Source organism: Octodon degus, unplaced genomic scaffold, assembly GCF_000260255.1.
Source record: "Octodon degus isolate 3935 unplaced genomic scaffold, OctDeg1.0 scaffold00014, whole genome shotgun sequence".
Lineage (NCBI taxonomy): Eukaryota > Metazoa > Chordata > Mammalia > Rodentia > Octodontidae > Octodon > Octodon degus.
In genome coordinates this window covers 10,590,588-10,611,886 of record NW_004524590.1, presented here as the reverse complement: position 1 = coordinate 10,611,886, position 21,299 = coordinate 10,590,588, and the positions used below count along the sequence as shown (strand labels likewise).

Here is a 21,299-nt window from a genome sequence, read left to right as displayed (position 1 = left end):
AGAAATATGCTCAAATTGGTTAATATTTCAGAAAGGTAAAGATTTTTTTAAGCTTAGGTACATGTCAACAGTAAAAGGAAACAATTGATGAAGTTGTTGATGTAAATTTTTAAATTTTCTGTATGATTAGAAAGTAACTGAAATCAGAGCTAAGGATGTAGCTCAGCAGTGCAACACCTACCTGGTAGACACAAGGGCCTGAGTCTGACTCCTAGTACCAAAAAAAAGAATATACTGAAATCAAATGACAAACTATTAAAAATATTAGAAAAGGCTTAGTCATTGTACAAATAACTATAAATGATTTAGAAAAACAAAGATTAAAGTAAGCACATTTAGCATTGAAAAACAGTTCAAAGAAAATTAAAATATAAAAGATATTTTAAATTTTATGGCTATTTTCAAATGTTTAAGTATGATATCAAAAGTCTATCATATATGATAGCGTCAAGAACTAACAATAAATGGCCAGTCTTGTTTCATCTAAGCATTATTCTAAAGTTCTTTTTTAGCCCAAATATATCTTCTGTTTCTGAGTGTTGTGACATATGACTAATCCCAGCACTCAGGAGACTGAAGCAGGAGGATCACCATGAGTTTGAGGTCAGCCTAGGCTACATAATGAGACCTATCTCAAATAAAGAAATAAATAAACATCACTATTTGTAAATATGGACAATCCCCCCACACACACACTAGGGATTGAACTCAGGACCCTGTGCTTGCCAGGCAAGTGCTTAGCCTACTGAGCTATCTTCCTGGCCCAACAATTCTCATTTTTAAGGTAGTTATAATTTATGAAGTCTTTGCAAATACTGAGTTAGTGAGTAATGAATTATTAGTTTTAAAACAAATACAGGATTAGGTGCCCAGAAACCTCTAGTCACAATATTTTCATCAACTGATCCATACATAAATTTGTTTCTGTTTAAAGACACTTCATTTAATATACACTATTGATTCATTTTAACACTGAACTTAGGGGGGCCTGCCCATTAGCTCATATATTAAGCGCCTGCTCATGCAAATGTAGTCAAGTGCAGGATACAGTGGTTCGATCCCCACCTCCACCTGCTTTACCAGACCCGCCATTAAGGCAGCCTGAGCCAGCCAGAAAAATCATTGATACTGAACTTAGGCCTAAAGGCAGCTTATCTCTGACACATTTGCTTCATGAGGCCCACCACAGCCTTCTTCCACTTAGGAACACCAAACAGTAGTTTAACACTGTGTAAAGAGCAAAATTACCAACAAAGAAAACAAAAATATGAAAAATGTGGCACTACCTACCCTGCAAAAAGCCACTTGTTTGAAACCAGAAGTATTGTCATCAGCTAGAAATACCCACATCTGATTGCTCAGATTTTTTGCTGTTCTGAGTGTACATACAAATGACCAAAAAGCCCTGCAACTGTCTTGACATTATATATAAATTTTAGCAAGTGGTCAAATTTTCAAATGCAGAATTTGACTGAGGATAGATTGCTTTAGTATGCACTTTCTTTTTCAGAACCGGAAATAGAACTCGGGCCCTTGCGCTTGCCAGGGAAGCACTTATTCCACTGAGCCATCTCCCCAGTCCCAACTGCTTTAGTATGATAAGGACTTTTTTGTTTGTTTTTGTACCATGGATTGAACTTGTGCTTTTCAGGCAGGCACTTATGCCACTGAGCTATCTCCCAGGCCCCAGGACTTTTTTTTGTTTTTTAGCAAAACCATATTAGCATTGTAACACTTAGAAAAACTATCAAACCATTAAAAGCACACTTAATTTACAGAAAAGATAGATGAATTAAAAATAGCAAAAAAATTAGTTTTCACCTAGAAAATTGAAAGATTAAGTTTTCTTTGTACCAGGAATTGAACTCAGGACCTTGTACTTCCCAGGCAGACACTGTGCTGCTGAGCTATATCCCCAGCCCTGAAAGATTAAAATTTGATGATAGTATTACACTACACTACACTCTTCATCAGAAACCAAACCATATTTGGAATTAAATATGCTTTCAGAGTCAGCATTTGGTGGCATCTAAGAGGTTATGCAGTTCATTATAAAATACTGTAAAAAGTAACATATCTACCAGATTATGGGACAGGTGCCCTGTAATAAGTATCAATATATTTACACAATCTACAGCAAACTATGGACACACCTCCTGAGTGGGAATAAGGAATATAAATAATCTTAGGTGAGTAAAGATCATGTTTTGCTGTCATAGTAGCCTGGGTTCAGGTGAAATTTATTAATGACAGAAAGGAAATGTGAACATCACCTGTTTGAAAATTTCAGAATTGTAGATATAAGCAATTATGTTTATATTAGCAAGTATCAGGAAAAAAATTCTTATACTATTCTTTTCTATTTTTTAGGGAAGGGTCTACAGGGTGTTAGTGTCTCACTACTAGATTGGACTTGTAGTGCTCCACCTGTTTACAGCCTCCCAAGAGCTGGGATTTCAGGCACGCACCATCATGCTCAGTCTCCATTGCCATCTCAGTGCGCCCTGGGTGTGGGGCCGGCATGGCAGGCCTGGGAATCAAACCCCAGGCCCCGGTGCCTGCTTCATCTGCTGAGCTGTTTGGCCAGCCCTTCTTATTACTATTCTTAATAGCAGCACAAACTGATAGAACTTCTTTGGGTAGTTAAATATTAAATGTATGTACATTATTATCTAGCATTCTTTTTCTTCCTATTGTCTTTACAGACTTTATTTTTCATGTTTGCACAGAAATATTAGGTTTAACAAAAGTATTAATTAAGCTTTGTTATTGTTAGCAGAGACTAGCACTACTTAAATGTCTTTTAAATACATTATAGTATATCTATACAGAAGAACCATTTAAAAGAATGAAATTATATATACTGACTTGATATATCAGAAAAAAGATATCAAACATTATAAAATTTATCTTTATTTATTTCATGTATTTGGTTGTTACAGGGTCTCACTACGCAGCTCAGACTTGTGGTGATCCTCCTGCTTTAAGCCTCCCCAGCGCTTGGGTTACAGGCGTGCGCCACTATGCCTAGATTTTAGCCAGCTCAGCCCGCCCTGGGGTTGAGGCTGGTGCAGATGACAGGGATCAAACTAAGGTCCCTGCACATGCCTAAGCTCACCTAAGCAGGCGCTGAGTCCCCTGAGCTGTCATTATGATTTATAATCACTTATTTATTTAGTACAGGATCTTGCTCTGCAGCTCAGACTCATAATGATCCCTCCTGTCTCAGCCTCGCCAACAGTGTGATTATAGACGTGTGCCACCACACCCACTTTTGGTGGTCAGCATGGCATGTGGTATTGGGGATCGAACCTGGGTCCTTATGCTTGCCAGGCAGGCACTTAGACTGCTGAGCTATGTCCCCAGCATCAAGATGTCAAATATTGTAATAAAAGAACCAGTTTTTAAATAATTTTACAGAAAAGTAGGAAGGCATTTTATATCTACTGTATGTCTATGGGCTATGTGGAGTATATCTCTGAAAGTGTATATAAAAAACTGGGAAAAATGATTGCTCTCTTGGCTATTACCTAGAGGACAGGATGAAAGGAAGACTTGTTTTACTCAACCTGTGAATATTCTTTGAATCACCCATGCATGTATCACTTTTATTTTCAACCTCAAATGTAGTAAAATGATGGCTCACCTTCTACAAATTCTCACTGTCCTATGTAGTTTTGAAAACTATGAGTTTAAATATCTTTTAAAGTTTTTTTATCCACAGAAACCAAGCTCAAATGACATGTGGCAAAAATTTTCATCCTTATGGGCCAGTGAGATAGCTTAGTGGTCTAAGCACCCTCCTGACAAGCACAAGGACCCAAGTTCAAGCCCCAGTACTGCATGGTATGGTGGTGCACACCTATAATCCCAGCACTGGGGAGGCTGAGACAGGAGTATCACTATAAGTCTGAGGTGCATAGCGAGACCCTGTACCAAATAATTAATTTTCATCCTCATAGACAGTTGTAGTGGTGCAGCCTATAATCCCAGTACTCAGGAGGCTGAGGCAGGTGGATTGCCACAAGTTTGAGACCAGCCTGGACTGTTTAGTGATTTCAAGGCTAGTCTGAACTACATAGCAAGATCCTAGCTCAAAAAAAGAAATTTTCGGGCTAGGGAGATGGCTCAGTGGAATAAGCACTTCCCTGGCGAGCTCAAGGGCCTGAGTTCAATCCCTGGTTCCACAAAAAAAAAAAAAAAAAGAAAATTTCATCCTCATAATATTTACCAATAAGCTACTTACATGTAAGGTTTTTTTTTTTTTTTTTTTTTCTTTACCTCTGAAATAGGGTACTTCATAAGGCTGCTTTTAAAATCATAATAGTAGGGTTTGATCCACCATCCTAAATGTTCCTCCAGTCCCTCCCCTGGGGCACACTGAGCCGGTGAAAAGGTCTGGGCATGGTGGTGGACGCCTGTAATTCTAGTGCTGGAGAGCTGAAAACAGGAGTATCACTATGAATCCAAGCTGTGTAGAGAGACCCTGTACCAAATACATAAAATGAAAAATAAATAAATAACCATAGTAGTGTTTTGGAAAATATTCATACTCTTTCTACTAATTTTTTTTTTTTTTTTTTTTTTTTTTTTGTTTGTTTTTTTTTTTTTTTTTTTGGAACCGGGGATTGAACTCAGGCCCTTGCGCTTGCCAGGCAAGTTCTACTGAACTATCTCCCCGGCCCCACTAAATGAAAGATAAAATACATACAACTATTGGATGTTATGTATTTCTTTTCTGTATTTTAGGAAAGGATCTACAGGGTGTTCAGGATCTCACTACTAGATGGGACTGGTAATGATCTGCCTGTTTACAGCCTCCCAAGAGCTGGAATTATGGGCATGGGCCACCACACCCTGTTTCAATTACCCTCTCAGTGTGCCCTGGGGGCGGGACTAGCACTGCAGGCCCAGGGATTAAACTCCCTTAAATCTGCTGTGCTATTTGTCTGGCCCTATAACTATTGGATGTTGCCAGGAAATTTCTTATGCAGATAAAAATAATGTTGAAGATTGTTTTACTGGTTGTAGCTTATTGAGATTAGTCATATTCAATTTAATAATCAGTCATTTTCATATTCCTGATATAGTAAAATCATATAATGCAAAGGATTTTACTTGAATGCCCTTTTCTTTTTAGATGGAAATTCCTTCTTCAAGTATTATTAATCAGTACATTGCTTGTCAAGGACCATTACCACACACTTGCACAGATTTTTGGCAAATGACTTGGGAACAAGGCTCCTCCATGGTTGTAATGTTGACCACACAAGTTGAACGTGGCAGAGTAAGTCATAGTTAAATTTTATATACTGCTTGGAATTTTTTCAAATTACATTGCATGTACTATCAACTTACTAACATTAATTAATCTTTTGTGATGTTTAATCTCATGTTTTTTTTGTTGTAACTCATCTTGATTTAGTGCATAAAACTTTGACTAACACATGGTAAATGTGACATAAAGCTATTGTTACTATTTAAAAAGATTATGTAGCTGGGCATAGTGGCCCAGTCTTGTAGTCCCATCACTCTAGGAGCCTGAGATAGGTGGATTCCAAATTGGAGTTCAGCATAGGCAACCTAACTCACTGAAATCCTGTCTAAAAAATAAAAAGATTGAATATGTATATAATGGGGTTGTGTCTACAACACAGGGGTATCTCAATTTACAAATTCATTCTCTGCCATTTTTCTGGTCACAAACCAAACTGGATGAGAACCAAATCAGATTTCTGCAGAAGGTCAACATTGAACCTAACCATTGAATTTAATTCGGTTCTCATCCATCCTGGTTTGCGACCAGAATCATGAAAGGAGTTGAATTTGTGAACTTGTATATACACAATTCTTACAACTTTACAATAAAATGACAACCTAGTTGTAAAAAGATGGAAGGTATTTGAACAGACATAATTAGTGATCTGAGAAATGCAGATGAGAATCACAGTGAGATACCACTTTATATCCAATATGATGCTAAAATAAAAATGACAGATAATCAAAATATTATGTAGAGAAGAAAGAACCACACCCTGTTTGTAGTTTTATAAAAAGGTAGGTTACGTTGAAAAAGTCCAGCATTTCCTCAGGTTAAACGTAGAGTTACTGTAACTTAGCAGTTGGATCTTACCCAAGAAAATTGGAAATGTGTGTTCACACAAAAACTTGTTCATGAAGCCAGGTGCTATAATCCCAGTACTTGGGATGTTGAGGCAGGAAGATTGTGACTTCCAGGCCACCCTGGACTATATGTCAAGTGTGAGGCCAGCCTGGACTAGATGCTGAGAACTTGTCGCAAATACAAATTTTGTTGTTGCAGCTGTTATTCATGGGCATTCATAGTATCCTAGCGAAAAAGTGAAAATAGCTGTTACATCAAATAAAATCTGATACATTCATACAGTTAAATATTTGGGCAATAAAAAGCAATCATAAATCTTACAATATGGGTAAGTGTGGAAAGTTATGTTGAACAAAAAAAGTTGGACCAAAAAACCCCCAACATTTTATGATTTAATTATATGAAACATTTAGAATAGGCAGTTCCACAGGGGGCAGAAAGCAGATTAGTGATTGCCTAGGTCTAAATTGGAGAAAGGAGGATGGACAGGTATAATACACAGTGACTACTAATGAGTTATAGGGGTTTGGAGAGGAGAATGAAAATATTCTAGAAAAGATTATGATAATGGTTGCATAACTCTGAATATACTGAAAAAAATTGTATCCTTTAAATGAGTGAGCTATATATGATCATGAAGAGTATGTCATTAAATCTAATAAAGTTTGTACAAATGGGGGTTAGTAGTGTAGCGCAGAGACTGGGTTTAATGTCCACCACCCAGAAAAAATCTTAGAAATTTAATCAGGGTATTTGGGAATTATAATCAGATCATTTACAGTTACAAAGGTTAAAAAAATTAAGAAGAGGGCCAGCCAGATAGCTCAGCATATTAAAGCACCTGCTTAGGCAGAGGCAGGGTTGGAGGTTTGACCCCCCATCATACTGTGCAGGCCCCAGCCCCTGGGGGGCGCACTGAGAGGAGGGCTGAGACTGGGTGTGGTGGCGCATGCCTATAATCCCAGCGCTTGGGAGGCTGAAAACAGGAGGATTACTATGAATTGGATCTCTGCAGTGAGACCCTGTAGACCCTGTACTAAATGCATTAAAAAAACCCAAAAACATTACAAAGAAAAATTCATGATAGTTGGCAGATCAAGGCAAAAAGCATATAAGAAAATTCATTAAATTATTCTTGCATTTATTTGTATTTCAAAGTTCTTAAAATGTTATGTGTAGTTGTTTTGTTTTGTTTGTTTGCTTAATTCTATCAATATTAGGTTAAATGTCACCAGTACTGGCCAGAACCTACAGGAAGCTCATCCTATGGATGTTACCAAGTCACCTGCCACTCCGAGGAAGGAAACCCTGCCTATATCTTCAGGAAAATGACACTATTTAACCAAGAGGTAAAAAAGCAGGATGTCATTCATTAGAGGTGTTACAGTCTGAGTGCTACTAAGAAACAGTACAAAATTATTGAACTATTTGTCTACTTAAGTGGGATACTTTGAAATTTTATGAATATTCCCATTATAATAAATGTATTTCCATTTCTATCACTAGATATGAGTGTAGTCAATGAGAAAGGAATCTATAAATAATATTAGTACTTTGCTTATTTGTAGCTATTATACAAGGAATGTATTTGATTATAAAAAATATTCTTACTCCAAGTGCTATCAGTAGAGTATTTGGGTATGACTGTGAAAATAAAAAAACAATTGAAAGATGCCTGTTTTTTAAAAATTAAAGGATGGAAAACTTCACCATCCCCTCAATATTAAGGATGAAAAGTCATAATCAGGATCTTTGACAGCAGATAGGTTGGAGCTTTCTAACTGCCAGCACTTAATTCTACCTGGATCACTCCCCTGGCTTCCAAAGTCAAAAAATGGAACCTGATTATTAATGACTCTGTGCTATTGGAAGATGTATATAAGAAGGCACAGTGCTGCTAGTGTTGAGAGATTGCTGTAGACTGTGTGCTCCACTTTCATTGTCCACAGAGAAATACTCCTTTGCCAGCAACCTATGATTTTGAAAGGGCCAAAAGAAGAAAAAATTACTACTGGAGTGCAAATGATATAGGTTATGGAGGTCCAGTCATTTTCCATCAAAGTTAAGCCTTTAGAAATAGAAATTATACCCCTACTCCAAGGATATTCTTACAGAAGACCAGTGAGACAGGGCCTTTCTAACTACAAGGAAAGGAGCAAGAAGTTGTGCTCATTTAAGAAAAAGGAATCTGGCATTTAATGATACTACAATGACAAGAGTTAAAAAGTTCAAGGTCATTTAGATGAGAAGAAATTTCAAGCTTGGGAACATACACTGTATGTTGCATGGTGTGATGCAACAGATCAAGCCAATTAAATTTGTTCTACATATAAAATGAAGAATGACTTAATCTTACATCATATGCTCAGTAACAGGCAATATACAGATCTTCTCATGGAGCCTTTACATGAGACTGTCAGCTCATGGAGGTATAAATGTCCTTTCATTTTTCAAGTGAAGAAATTGAGATTGAATTTATTGCATGCCATAACTGGAAGAGTCAGGATTAGAGTGAAGATGTATCTAAATCCAGTTCATTTATTCTTTCCATAGTTCCAATCATTGGCTCAATGTTTTTATGATCTCCAGTGTGTGTGTGTGTGTGTGTGTGTGTGTGTATGTAATTAGTTCCTGGGGATTGGACCTAGCATCTTCACACTGAACTACCTCCTCAGACCTTTTTAAATTTTGATATAAAATTTCACTAAATTGTTCAGTTACATGCAGGGATTATAGGCATGTAGCACCATGGGTCATCACCTCTGCTGTTTAACTTACGGTTATTTGAAGAGATTTTTTTTTTTTTCTAAAATTTCATCTTTGTCCTCTCAGGGTTATCCCAATTTTTTTCACAAAAAGTGTTTTGTTATTTTAACAATCTTGTTCACCTACCATTTCTGTAGTTAATCTTTAAGCACTTCTATGGTTTATAATTTAATTTTGCCTGTTTACTTTATTATCACCTTAAAAACACAAAGAAATTTTATATATATTATGTATATATATATTTTATATATCTAAAACACAAAGAAATTAATACATAGAAAAGATAGTGATAATAAATAGCAAATACTTAAATATATACAACTGTTTCTATAAAATGGTTTCCTAGCTGGGTGAAGTGACATGAACCTATAATCCGAGCACTGGGAGTTTGAGGCTGAAGGACTGCCATGCGATTAAGGCCAGTTTGAACTATATCATGAGTCCCTGTCTCACCAAAAACAAAATAAAATAGGTATCTTTCATTTTGTTGAAATGTGCGGTTTTAGAAGGTTTATATATTAGGAGGATAGTTGGATTTTCTTTCTTTCTGAAATCAAAATGACTTGAATACTGTATTTATTTATAAAGATAATTCCTAAATCAAGTTGTATAATTAACCCTTTGCATTTAGAAAAATGAAAGTCGTCAACTCACTCAGATCCAGTACATAGCTTGGCCTGACCATGGAGTTCCTGATGATTCTAGTGACTTTTTGGACTTTGTTTGTCATGTACGAAGTAAGAGGGCTGGAAAAGAAGAACCTGTTGTTGTTCACTGCAGGTATGAAATTTCCTGTTGTTTATTAATTAATAAATGACAAGAGATAATCATATTTAAAATATTTGTACATTATTTTGTCTTTATATTGTAATTGATCATTAGAAGTCAAAAGCTGAAGAAAGAAGGCAAAGGAAGATATTCTAACATAACAATTGGCAGAAACTTTATGAGAGATTAAAAAGTAGGTGTCTGTGGGGTATGGTGGTACATACCTGAAATCCTAGTACTCTAGCAGACTGAAGCAGCAGGATCACAAGTTCAGGCCCAGCCTAAGCAATTTAGAAACTTAGGCCCCGTCCTAAAATTTAAAAAAAAAAAATTTTTTTCTTAAAAAGAGTTGTGAATTAGCTCAGCACAAAGGGTCTGGGTTCAATCCCTGATACTATAAAAATAAGATACAACAATTCCATTGATTTTTTTTTTTTTTTTAGAACTTTGCATTTTTAATACCTCTAAAATTAGAACATGTCTTGTAATGGATTATAATTTTGATCTGATGAAATACAGTATCAATAGGTTATCTCTTTGGTATTATAATAAAATACTTTTAATGTAATTCATGAAGAACAAAATATATTTTTTGTAGTTTTGGAGACTAGGGAGTCTGAACTTGAGACTCCTGCAAATTTGGGATCAGGTGAAGGCTGTTATCTGCTTCCAAGATAGTGACTTACTGCTACATCTTCCAGGGCAGTTATGTCTTCATAGGGCAGAAGGGATGGGAGGAATAAAAAGGTGAAACCACTCCTTCAAGCATTATTTATGTTTTTATATGTGACCCAATCTCATCTGTGAGGGCTCTACTCTCACCACTTAATCACCTCCTATATGCCTCACCTCTTAATATTATCACACCGAGGATTAAGTTTTAACATGAATTTTGAGGCACATGTTCAGGCCCTCACATAGACACCCAGCGGGGGACTCCTTCCTTGTAGTCCCTTTTAAAGATGTTCATTAACTAACCCCAAAGGCTCTAGGTAAACAGTGGTAAGCTACTGTTGCTTCCCTTCAAACTCAAGTGTCCCCTTTTCCCTGAAAGAACCAAATACAGCCTTCACTGCCACTGATGCAAAGATTAGGAGCCAAGTTATATCCTCCCTAACATAATAACATGTTTAAGTGCTACATTTAGAAGCTATTTTAACCTATCCTTTACCTTTAAACTTCCTAGCACGCTTTAAGAGTACATTTTCAAATCATTAAAACAGATTATACATCAAATATTTGAGAAGCAAAGAGGCAAGAATGGCAAAGCACATTTGTCTATTTTATTTTCCTGAGCCTTTTGCACCTACATTCATGGTTAAAAGTTACACTTCTAGGAGTTCTTCTTGACTATATATATCAATGGTTAAGTTCATTAAAATTAAATGTTGTTTAAAACATTAGGGGCTGGGGAGATGGCTCAGTGGAATAAGTGCTTCCCTGGCAAGCACAAGGGTCTGAGTTCAATCCCCAGTTCTGCCAATAAATAAATAAATAAATAAATAAATAAATAAATATAAAAAAATAATAAAACATTAACTTGGCCAGGCATGGTGTCACATACTTGTAATCTCCACACTCAGAAGGCTGAGGCAGGAGGATTGTCCAAAGTTCAAGGGTAGGCTGAGCTACATAGTAATTCAGGGCCAACCTTAACTACATAGCAAAGACCCTGTCTCAAAAAAAGGAAAAGGAAAGTTATTTAAAGCATAAAATACTGTCTTCTACACATTTGTTGATTTATTATAATCCTATTATTTTGCATTTTTAAGGGCAGTTCATCAAGTAAATGTTTGTGCCTTTCCTGAAGTGGACTTGCAGAGAATAGAAACTTTTGCTAGAAAACATATTCTAAGACATTAAAGAATCTAAAAGAAATGGATAAATTCTTACAGATATGCATTACCAAAATTGAACCAAAAATCCCTGAACAGACTAGAGGCAGTAATAAAAGTCCTGCCAACTAAAAAGAAAAGTCCAGTGGATGCACCACTGTTTTCCCAGAACTTCAGGGAAGAACTAATACCAATACTTCTAAATTCTTGAAACTAATAGAGAAGGAACACAGCCAGACTCATTCCTTGAAGCTAACTAGCATTATCCTGGTACCAAACTGGATGAGCATTCAACAATAAAAGACAACTATAAGCCAGTTTCCTTCATGAAAATAGATGGAAAAATCCTCAAGAAGATAACTTTCAAACAGAATGCAGCAAATCATGAAAAAGATCATACAGCCTGATCAAGTTGGAGTCATCCCACAGATATAAGGATGTCTGAACATATGCTAATGCTGTTTTGTTTTGTTTGTTTGTTTGTTTTTTGGTTTGGTTTTGTTTCGTTATTTATGTATTTAGTACAAGGCTTCAGTACACAGATCAGACTAGTAGTGATCCTTCCTGTTTTTCAACCACCCAAGTGCAAGAATTACAGGTGTGTGCCTGCGTTCCAGGGGCAGGGCCAGCATGGCAGGCCAGGGATCAAACCCTTGGCTTCTGCATTTGCCTAAGCAGGCGTTTTAATCCGCTGAGCTATCTGGCCAGCCCTTAACATATGTTGTTCAGTAATAACACCACATAAACAGAAGGGTAAAAATTACATAATCATCACAAATGATGCAGAAAAAAGTCTTTGACAAAATCTACTATCCATTCATAGTAAAAGCCCTGATGAAAACAAGTGTAGAATGACCTTCCATTAAACTATCAAAAGCCACTTACGACAAACCCATTGCCAACATCATATAAATGGAGAAAAACTGAAAACATCCCCCCCTTGAAAACATCTCCCCTAAGTCAAAGGTTTCCACTCTTATCACTCCTGTTCAAACTTTTGGCTAGAGCAATCAGGCAACACAAATAAATGGATACGAATAGGTAAATAGTAGTCAAACTTTTTATTTAGGATGGCTTGATTGTTTACTTAAAAGACCCAAAAACACCATCAGAAGACTGAGAACTAATAAAAAGTTTAGTAAAGTGACAGGATTCAAAATAAATACAGAGGGCCAAGGTTATACTTACTGATGTAGCACTTGCCTAACAAGCAAGAGATTATGAGTTTGTTTCCTGGTACCAAAAATAAATAAGCAACCAAACACACAGAAGTCAGTTCCTGTACATCAACAGTGAACTCACAAAGAAAGAAATAAGAAAAAAATCCCATTCACAGTAGCTCCAAATACATATATAGGATTTAACCTAGCCAAGGAAGTAAAAGACCTTTGTAACAAAACCTGTAGTGCCCTGAAAAAAATTTGAAGACACTAGAAAATGGAAGACATTCCCTGTTCTTAAATAGACAGAAACATATTGTCAATATAATTCCAATGAAAATACCAACAAAATTCTCCACAGAACTAGAAAAATAAAACTTAAAATTTATATAGAATTAGAAGAAACCTAAAATAGGCAAAGCAGCCATGGATAATAATAAAGCAGAAAGCACTATAATTCTAGACTTCAAATTATACTATAAAGCTACAATAATAAAAATAACATGCCATAGCAACAGACACGTGGCCCAGTGACATATAACCCCTAACATGTTAAGCTATGTAGTTTTGGACAAATGGGTCAATAATATATGCTAGAGACAAGATAGCTCTTTAACAAAGAGTGCTGGGAAAACTGATTGTATGCAGAAGAATAGATCTAGAGCTTTCACCCTTTACTGAAATAAAATCAAAATGGATCAAAAACCTAGTATTAAAATATATATATACTGAATCTACTAGAAAAAAATGGTAAAATTTTTTTGAAAACATAAGCATAGATAAGGACTTTCTGAACAGACCCTGAATTATACAAGATATAATACTAAGAATCAGAAAAGGGAACTGTCAAATAAAAAACCTTTTGAACATCAAATAACCAACAGAGTAAAGAAACAGCCTACAAAATGGAAAAAAAACTGCTTGTCAGCTACTGCATACTTAGAGGAGTAGTACAGAACTGAAAAAAAAGTAGACCACAAAAAGTAAAAGACACAGTTGATAAACAAGCAAGTAAAATGAACACACACCTCTAAGAAGTACAAATGGCCAGTGAATGCATGCAAAAATGTTCAGCATATTTGGCCATCATAGTATTGAAAATCAAAACAACACTGGGATTCCATCTTACTTCACTGAGAGTGGCTATTATCAAGAGCACAAAAAAAGTGTTATCAAGGTTGCGGGGAAAAGGAATTCTTGTACATTGCCAGAGGAAATGCAAACTAATACATCCACTATGGAAGTTAGTATGGAGAGTCTACAAAAAACTAAAAATAGAAATTTATTTAACCCAGGTATACCTTTTCTGTATATATTCCTCACTTCATCAAAGGCATGTTACATTGATACATGCATACCCCTGACTGTATAACAGCACAATTTACAATAGCTAAATTATAGAAATAACCTTTATACCCATCAGCAGAGGAGGAAATAAAGAAAATACGGTATATATGTGATGGAGTGCTATTCTGCCATGATGGGTACATTTGAGTCATTTGTAGGAAGATTGGTGGATCTTGAGACCATAATGCTAAGTGCAATAAATCAGATACAGTAGGTTAAGTATCCCATGGCTTGTCTAGCATAAGAAACCCAAAATGTAACTAAATTCCAAAATAGAAGAAAGATAATAGGAAACATAAAGGTAAATTCTTTAGACATGGGAAGGGGAGCTGGGAAAGGAAGAAGAGGGGTAAAAGTGATTGAGATGTGATATGTATGCAAACCAGTTCCCCAAAATAAATGATTATTATGTATCACAAACATGCACTAATCAAAAAAAGCTATATATGTAATAAAAAAGTAGATGTAACACCTAATTGTTCTTCTATACTATGACTCAGTACTTCATCTTCTGTTCAAAAGTTGCAAGAATTTTATCAAAATATTCTCAGTAAGACTTGCCTGTATTTTTCTTTGTTAGTGCTGGAATCGGAAGAACCGGGGTTCTTATTACTATGGAAACAGCCATGTGTCTCATTGAATGCAATCAGCCAGTTTATCCACTAGACATTGTAAGAACAATGAGAGATCAACGAGCCATGATGATCCAAACACCAGTAAGTACTGGATCTCATGTCCACAGGTATCCTCAATGTGATGGTTTCTGTTGTGAATGTGTATTCTAAATCATATTCTTATCATTGTAACTTCTTACCAGGAGCTAATAACCCCAAGAACAGAGATAGACAAACTATTGCCTATGAGCAATCCGATCTTTTTTTTTTTTTTTTTTTTCCCATAAATAAAGCTTTAATGGAACCCAGCCGTGTTAATTTATGTATTATCTTTGGCTGCTTTCATACTACAAAAGCAGGTGAATGAGTTGTAACAGATATCATACCATATGGCTTACAGTTTCTAAAATAAATAATATCTGCCCCTTTACAGAAAGTTTTGCCAACATACAAATGACATTGCATGTTAACTCTGGAGTGTTAAACAGATGCAGAGGAACTTGCCTTGTGTTACTTAGTCAAGGGAAGTATTCAGCTGGAGAATCTTGATAAGCTTGTTTTCATGCAAGTGGATGCAAATGGAATTGTCTTTGGTTTTTACACAAGAACTTAAATTGTAACAACAAAAAGCCTAGAAATTAAACTGTTTATTATATTCTCTACTGACTCTTATTTGTGCTCCAGGAGTCAAAAAAGCAATCATGGAATTTTAGAGGTAGTGTTAAGATTATTTTTTTGTATTAATTAAGCCATTGTGAATAGTTAAGAGTTGTTACAGGTTAAGTTACTTGAAATAGATTAACAGTTTTAATAACTGCCTGCCATCTTTTTGCTTGTAATTATAGAGATTTTCAAATATATCACAAAAGCAAACAATATAATGTGATGAATAACTTGTTTAGTACTCACATTTCCCATATTTGAAGAAAATCTTAGATATCATATCATTTTGTCCATAAATATTTTAGTATGTATTTCTAGAAGGGTTCTTTAAGTAAGAAAACACTGGGATGAGTGAGATAGATCAGCAGACTAAAGCACCTGCTTAGGCAAGCACAGGGATCGCTGTTCAATCTCCAGCACCACATGCCATGCCAGCCCTGCACCCAGGGTGGGCTGAGCCGGCCACAAAGTTCGGGCATAGTGGCACATGCCTGTAATTCCAGCTCTGGGGAGGCTGGAAACAAGAGGATCACTATGAGTCTGAGCTGTGTAGTGAGACCCTGTAACAACCAAATACATTAAAAATAAATTTAAAAATACCACTGTCTCACCTAAATGTAATTAACAATTCTTAAAATAAGTAGTCAGTATTCAGATTTTCAGTTTTATGTAAATCATATTTTTTTTCTTTTAGAAAAGCTTTCTTGAAATATAAACTCACATACAGATTTTACCCCTGTAAAGCATTCCCTTTGGTGTCATATCACAGAGGTTTGCAACCATCATTGTATCTAATCTTAGAATATTTACATCATCCCACAAGAAAAGCTCCACACACATTATTCCCATTTGCCTTATTCCTTCTTTAACATCCAACTAACCTGTAGCCTAAGCAAGAACTAAATTCTGTCCAAATTGATTTGCCTAATTTTGATGTTTCTATGAATAGAATCATATAGTTTGGTCTGTTTGTCTGGCTTCTTTTTTTATTTTTTTTATTTTTTAACATTTTTTCCGGAACTGGTGATTGAACTCAGGCCCTTGCACTTGCCAGGCAAGCGCTTATTCTACTGCGCTATCCCCTGACCCCATGTCTGGCTTCTTTTAATTAGCATAATGTTTTACAATTTATACATACTATAGTATGGATCAGTATTTCATTCTTTTTATTGCTGAATAATTTTCCATTGTGTGTCTATAACACATTTTGTTCATTTATTCTTCCATTGAGAGACATTCGTGGTGTTTCCATTTTCTTGATATTATGAATAATGCTTCCATAAAGATTCATGTATGTTTATGTGTGAATATACATTTTCCTTTATATTGAGTATTCACAGGAATAGAATTGTTGGGTCATCTAATAATTCTATGTTCAATTATTACTGCAGGAACAACTGTCTATCCAAATTGTTTTTCTCTTTATTTTTTGAGAAGTTTTTCTGTGCAGTTAAGACTGCCTTGAATTCACTAAGGCCAGTTCCAGCTGGCCTTGAACTCATGGCGATCCTTCAGCCTCAGCCTCCTGAGTGCTGGGATTATAGGCAAACACCACCCTGCCTAGCTTCATGATCACTGGTTTATATTTTGTAATACAAGTCCCTTAATCAAATTATGATTTACAAACATATTTTGTCTTTTTTCTTTGGTTTTAGCATTTTAAGTATAAAAGTTTTAAATTTTTTTTATTATTTCATTGAGAAATAGTAATGAGACAGTTTCAAAACAGGATAGCAGGACAGTTACAATAGTTAATATATTGTTGGGGCTGGTGAGATGGCTCAGTGGTCTAAAGCACCTACTTAGAACAAACTAAAAGCACAGGGACCGAGGTTCAATCCCCCAGCACCACATGCCAGCCAGCGCCGCCCCCTGGTGGGCTGAGCTGGCCACACACACACACACACACACACACACGTAAATAAAAAGAAAATTTAAAAACAACCAGAAATCATTTTAAAAAAATAGTTAATATATTGCATATTGTTGTCTTCGTAGTAGTTATTCATAGTAAAAGTTCTAAATCTTGATAAAGTTCAGTTTTTCTATATTTTTCTTTATTGCTTGCTTTTTGATGTTATAGCTAATAAGAAATCATTACTTAGTCCACAAAGATTTACTATGTGTTCTTCTGAGAGTTTCATAGTTTTAACTCTCATCTTTAGGACTATGATCCATTTTGAGTTAACTTTTGCATATATATATTTGAGGTAAGATTCCAACTTACTACTTTGCATGTTGCAAATCCAGTTGTCTCAACCCTGTTTGTTGAAAACAGTTTTTTCTCCTTCAGTTGTCTCATGTCCCTTTCAAAAATCAGTTGACCACAAATATAAAGTTTTATTTCTGGGATTACAGTCCCATTCCACTGATCTGGATATCAGCTGAGGCTAGTACTAGTGTTGTGATTAATATGGCTTTATTGTAAAACTTAAAGTGGGGAAATATGAATATCCAACTTTGTTCTCTTTCAAGATTGTTTTTTCTGAGTCTGTTGCATTTCCATGTGAATTTTAGAATCAGTTTGTCCTTTCTGCAACAATAGCCAATTAGAATTTTGGGAGAGATTGCATTGAATCCATAGATCAATTTGGGAGGTATTGCTCCATTGATGAAACTTATGTCTTCCAAATTACAACATAGTATTGTCCTGTTTATTTAAGTTTTTAACTTCTTCCAATAGTGTTTTGAGCATACAATTCTTATACTTCTTTTATATTCCTAATAATTTGTCTTTGGATACTATTGTAAATGGAATTGATTACTTAATTTCACTTTAGGACTATTCATTGCACAGGCATAGAAAGACAATTGATTTTATTTATTGTTCATATATCCTACAACCATGCTAAGCTTTTACTGTCACTAGAATTCTCTATTTATAAGATCATGTCATCTGCGAACTGAAATGGTTTACCTTTTTTATTTTCAATCTAGATGCCTTTTTTTTTTTTTTTTTTTTTTTTTTTTTTTATAAGTATCCTGCCTATTCATATTAGTCACCTTTTCATTACTGTAACAAAATACCTGACATAAACAACTTAAAAGAGCCAAATTTATTTCAGGTCATAGTTTCAGAGGTTTCATTCCATGCTTACCTGGCTCCCTTACTTTGAGCCTGTGATGAAGCAGAAACATGTAGAAGATGATGGCAGAGTAAAGCTGTCCACCTCATGCTAGTCAGGAAGCAGAGAGAAAACAGGAGTACAAGAAAGAGGAAAGGGCTGACACAGGATAGATCCCCTGGTGACCTACTTCAGCAGGCCTCAACCCTTGATGGCCCATTCAGCTATGAACTGTCAGTGGATTGATGAGGGTAGTTGTCTCCTCTCACTTCTCTAGACCCCACCTCTGAACAAGCTGCGCTGGGTATCAAGCAGTCAATACCTGAGTGTTTGGAAATGCTTCATATATAAATCAGAGCAAGTAGTGAGGCCAAAACACTTTTCCTGATCTTTTAAGGAAGGCTCTCAGTTTTCCACTACTAAATATGTTAACGAAGAGTGTTTGCTGTTTACCAGATTAAAAATTTTTCTCTGCACTAGTTATTGAGTATTTCTATCCCAAAAAGGTGTTCAATTTTTCAAATGTTTTTATCCTCACATTTTTGTGATATATCAGATTTTTTGGTGTGTTAAATTGGTCTTGTATTCCTGAGATACAATTCACTTCAACTTAATGCACAGTTGCTTTTGCGGGGGGTGTGGGGTACTGGGAATTAAACTCAGGTCTTTGCACATGCCAGGCAGGCACTTAGGCTGCTGAGCTATCTCCCCGACCTAACAATTCCTTTTATATGGCATTTTATTTATTTATTTAGCTAGCACTTTCTTGAGTTCTTTGCTTTTTAATCTGTGTTAATCTGTAAGTTCTATTTTTCTTTTTAATTGTGGCAAAATATACATATAAAATGTACTGTAATTTTTGTGTTGGTGTGGTTGTATTTTTGTTTTTGATTTTTGCAGGGGTTCTGAGGATCTCATGAATACTAGATAAGCATTCTACCACTGAGCTGTATCCCCAGCTCTTCTAAAATGTTCAGTTGCTAGGGTGAGGAAAATATATGAGAAGTTAAAGGTGAGGGAGCTGAGGACATGTCTTAGTGGTAGAGTTCTTGCCTTGCATGCACAAGGCCCTAAGTTTGATCCCTAGCACCATTGAAAAAAACAAGACAAGTAAGTTAATGTTGATTCTGTGTTTTTAGTTAACATCTCTGATATTAGCAAATACAAAATACTTATAAATACAAAATAGTAATAATAGTAATACAAAACAGTAATAGTTTTAAACTAAGATCTATAAAATGAGAAAAGTATATTTAATTGCATTCAGCTTCCTACCCTCTCCCGTCCATGTCTTTATAAGAAATCATTTTTAAAAATTATTTATCTTTTGCTTACTTGCCTGCTCGCTCTTTTTCTTTCTTCTTAAGGAAGGAAACATGCTGAACTAGAATAGTGGCTCACACTTATGATGTCAGCATTCTGGGAGGCTGAGACAAGAGTTGCACAAGTTCAAGCCAAGTTTAGACTACTATGTCAAAGGGGGATGGGGATGTAGGTCAGTGAGAAAGCCTGGGGTTCAGTCTGTAGTACCACCATCACCCAGAAAAGCTGAGCTGATACAGATATATATATTTTCCTCTTTACTTTATAAAAATACTGTGTTGTATATACTATATATGCCTTGATTTTTTTTCTTAAAATATGCTAGAGACCTTTATCACCTTTTCACTAAGATAGTATTCCACTATGAAGATATAAATTATTTACCCAAGCCTTTACTGATGACAATTTGAACTATTTGTACCTTTTCTGTTATTAATAATCAAACAAATAACCTCATTTGTTAGTATGTTTTCAGTTTCTTTTTCTGGCTTATCTTTTGGATATGTTCCTACAAGTGGAATGACTATGTCAAAAAGTAGTAATGTATTTTGTTACATGTTATCCAATTCTTCTTTATAGAGTTTGTAGTATTTTATCATCCTTACCAGTAATATATAGGTGAATTTTGCTAATAAAATACGTTGTTGTGCATTTATTTTTGCCCATATTTTATTTAAAAATGGTACTTTGATGCTAATTTATTCTGAATTTCCTTTTTAAGTAAGTCAAGTGCCAACTAAGATGTTTGTCTTTCTTTCTTTTTTTTTTTTTTTTGTATTTTGATGTTTCTGATCAATTCTGTTTTTTATATTTTATTTTTCAGAGTCAATACAGATTTGTATGTGAAGCTATTTTGAAAGTTTATGAAGAAGGCTTTGTTAAACCCTTAACACCATCATCAAATAAATAAGAAAACAAAAGTTCTAGGATATGTGTTTGAGAACTGCTTTTCATTATATTCACTGTGCCATGACACTGATCACAGGAAATGGCGTCTCATTTAAAAAAATGAAGAACTCATAAAAACTTTGAAAACTTCAGCACTGTTGCACTTTATGTTAAAAAATATGTCACTCTTTCAAAATCTATAATTCATGTGTTTGAAGACTTATTTCATGCTTTGCTCCGAACAGATAATGAATAACTAAGTATGTTCAGGGTAATCTATGAAATTCTGAGGCGGTGCCATGCAGTCCCCTTCTGGTAGAATGCCACAAACAAGGCTCAGAACTCTCATCTCTGGTGTACACCTGTATCTTGAAAGCAAAAAGTAAACATCACCAGTCAGCTGTGGTCTTTTTGGTGGTTTGTGTACTTACTATACTGATTACCAGATTTTATTTTTAAAATTTTAGCAATATCATTCTCAATATTAGCCAATACACTGCCTACGGATGCAGCACATCTTTCCCTACCCCCGTAGAGACCTGCTGTTCAGAAGAAGAAAGGTGGAATTTGCTGTTCCCAGGAAATGCTGCACATTGTCCATTTACCAGCATCTTATAGAAAGTTATAAATAGGAATCTATAAATCTTCTTGGATTTAATAATATAACTTATTTATCTTAAGGTTGGCTTATTCTACATCATGTGATTTCACATACTTGATGTAAAGGAATGCATGCATTGTGTCTT

At 35.4% G+C, this 21,299-nt stretch overlaps 1 protein-coding gene across 8 annotated transcripts in view; it reads left to right on the top strand.

Moving 5' to 3' along the window:
• Positions 1-20,958, top strand: part of Ptpn4 (protein tyrosine phosphatase, non-receptor type 4) — a 221,200-nt gene extending 200,242 nt beyond the window's left edge. For all 8 annotated transcript variants that reach the window (XM_004626351.1, XM_023709705.1, XM_023709700.1 and 5 more), the window contains 5 exons: positions 5,141-5,287; positions 7,345-7,473; positions 9,522-9,670; positions 14,581-14,716; positions 20,489-20,958. In XM_004626351.1, the coding sequence (XP_004626408.1) occupies positions 5,141-5,287; positions 7,345-7,473; positions 9,522-9,670; positions 14,581-14,716; positions 20,489-20,575 (648 nt within the window). In that variant the 3' untranslated portion in view covers positions 20,576-20,958. The remainder of the gene's footprint in view (positions 1-5,140; positions 5,288-7,344; positions 7,474-9,521; positions 9,671-14,580; positions 14,717-20,488) is intronic.
• Positions 20,959-21,299: the final 341 nt, after the last annotated feature.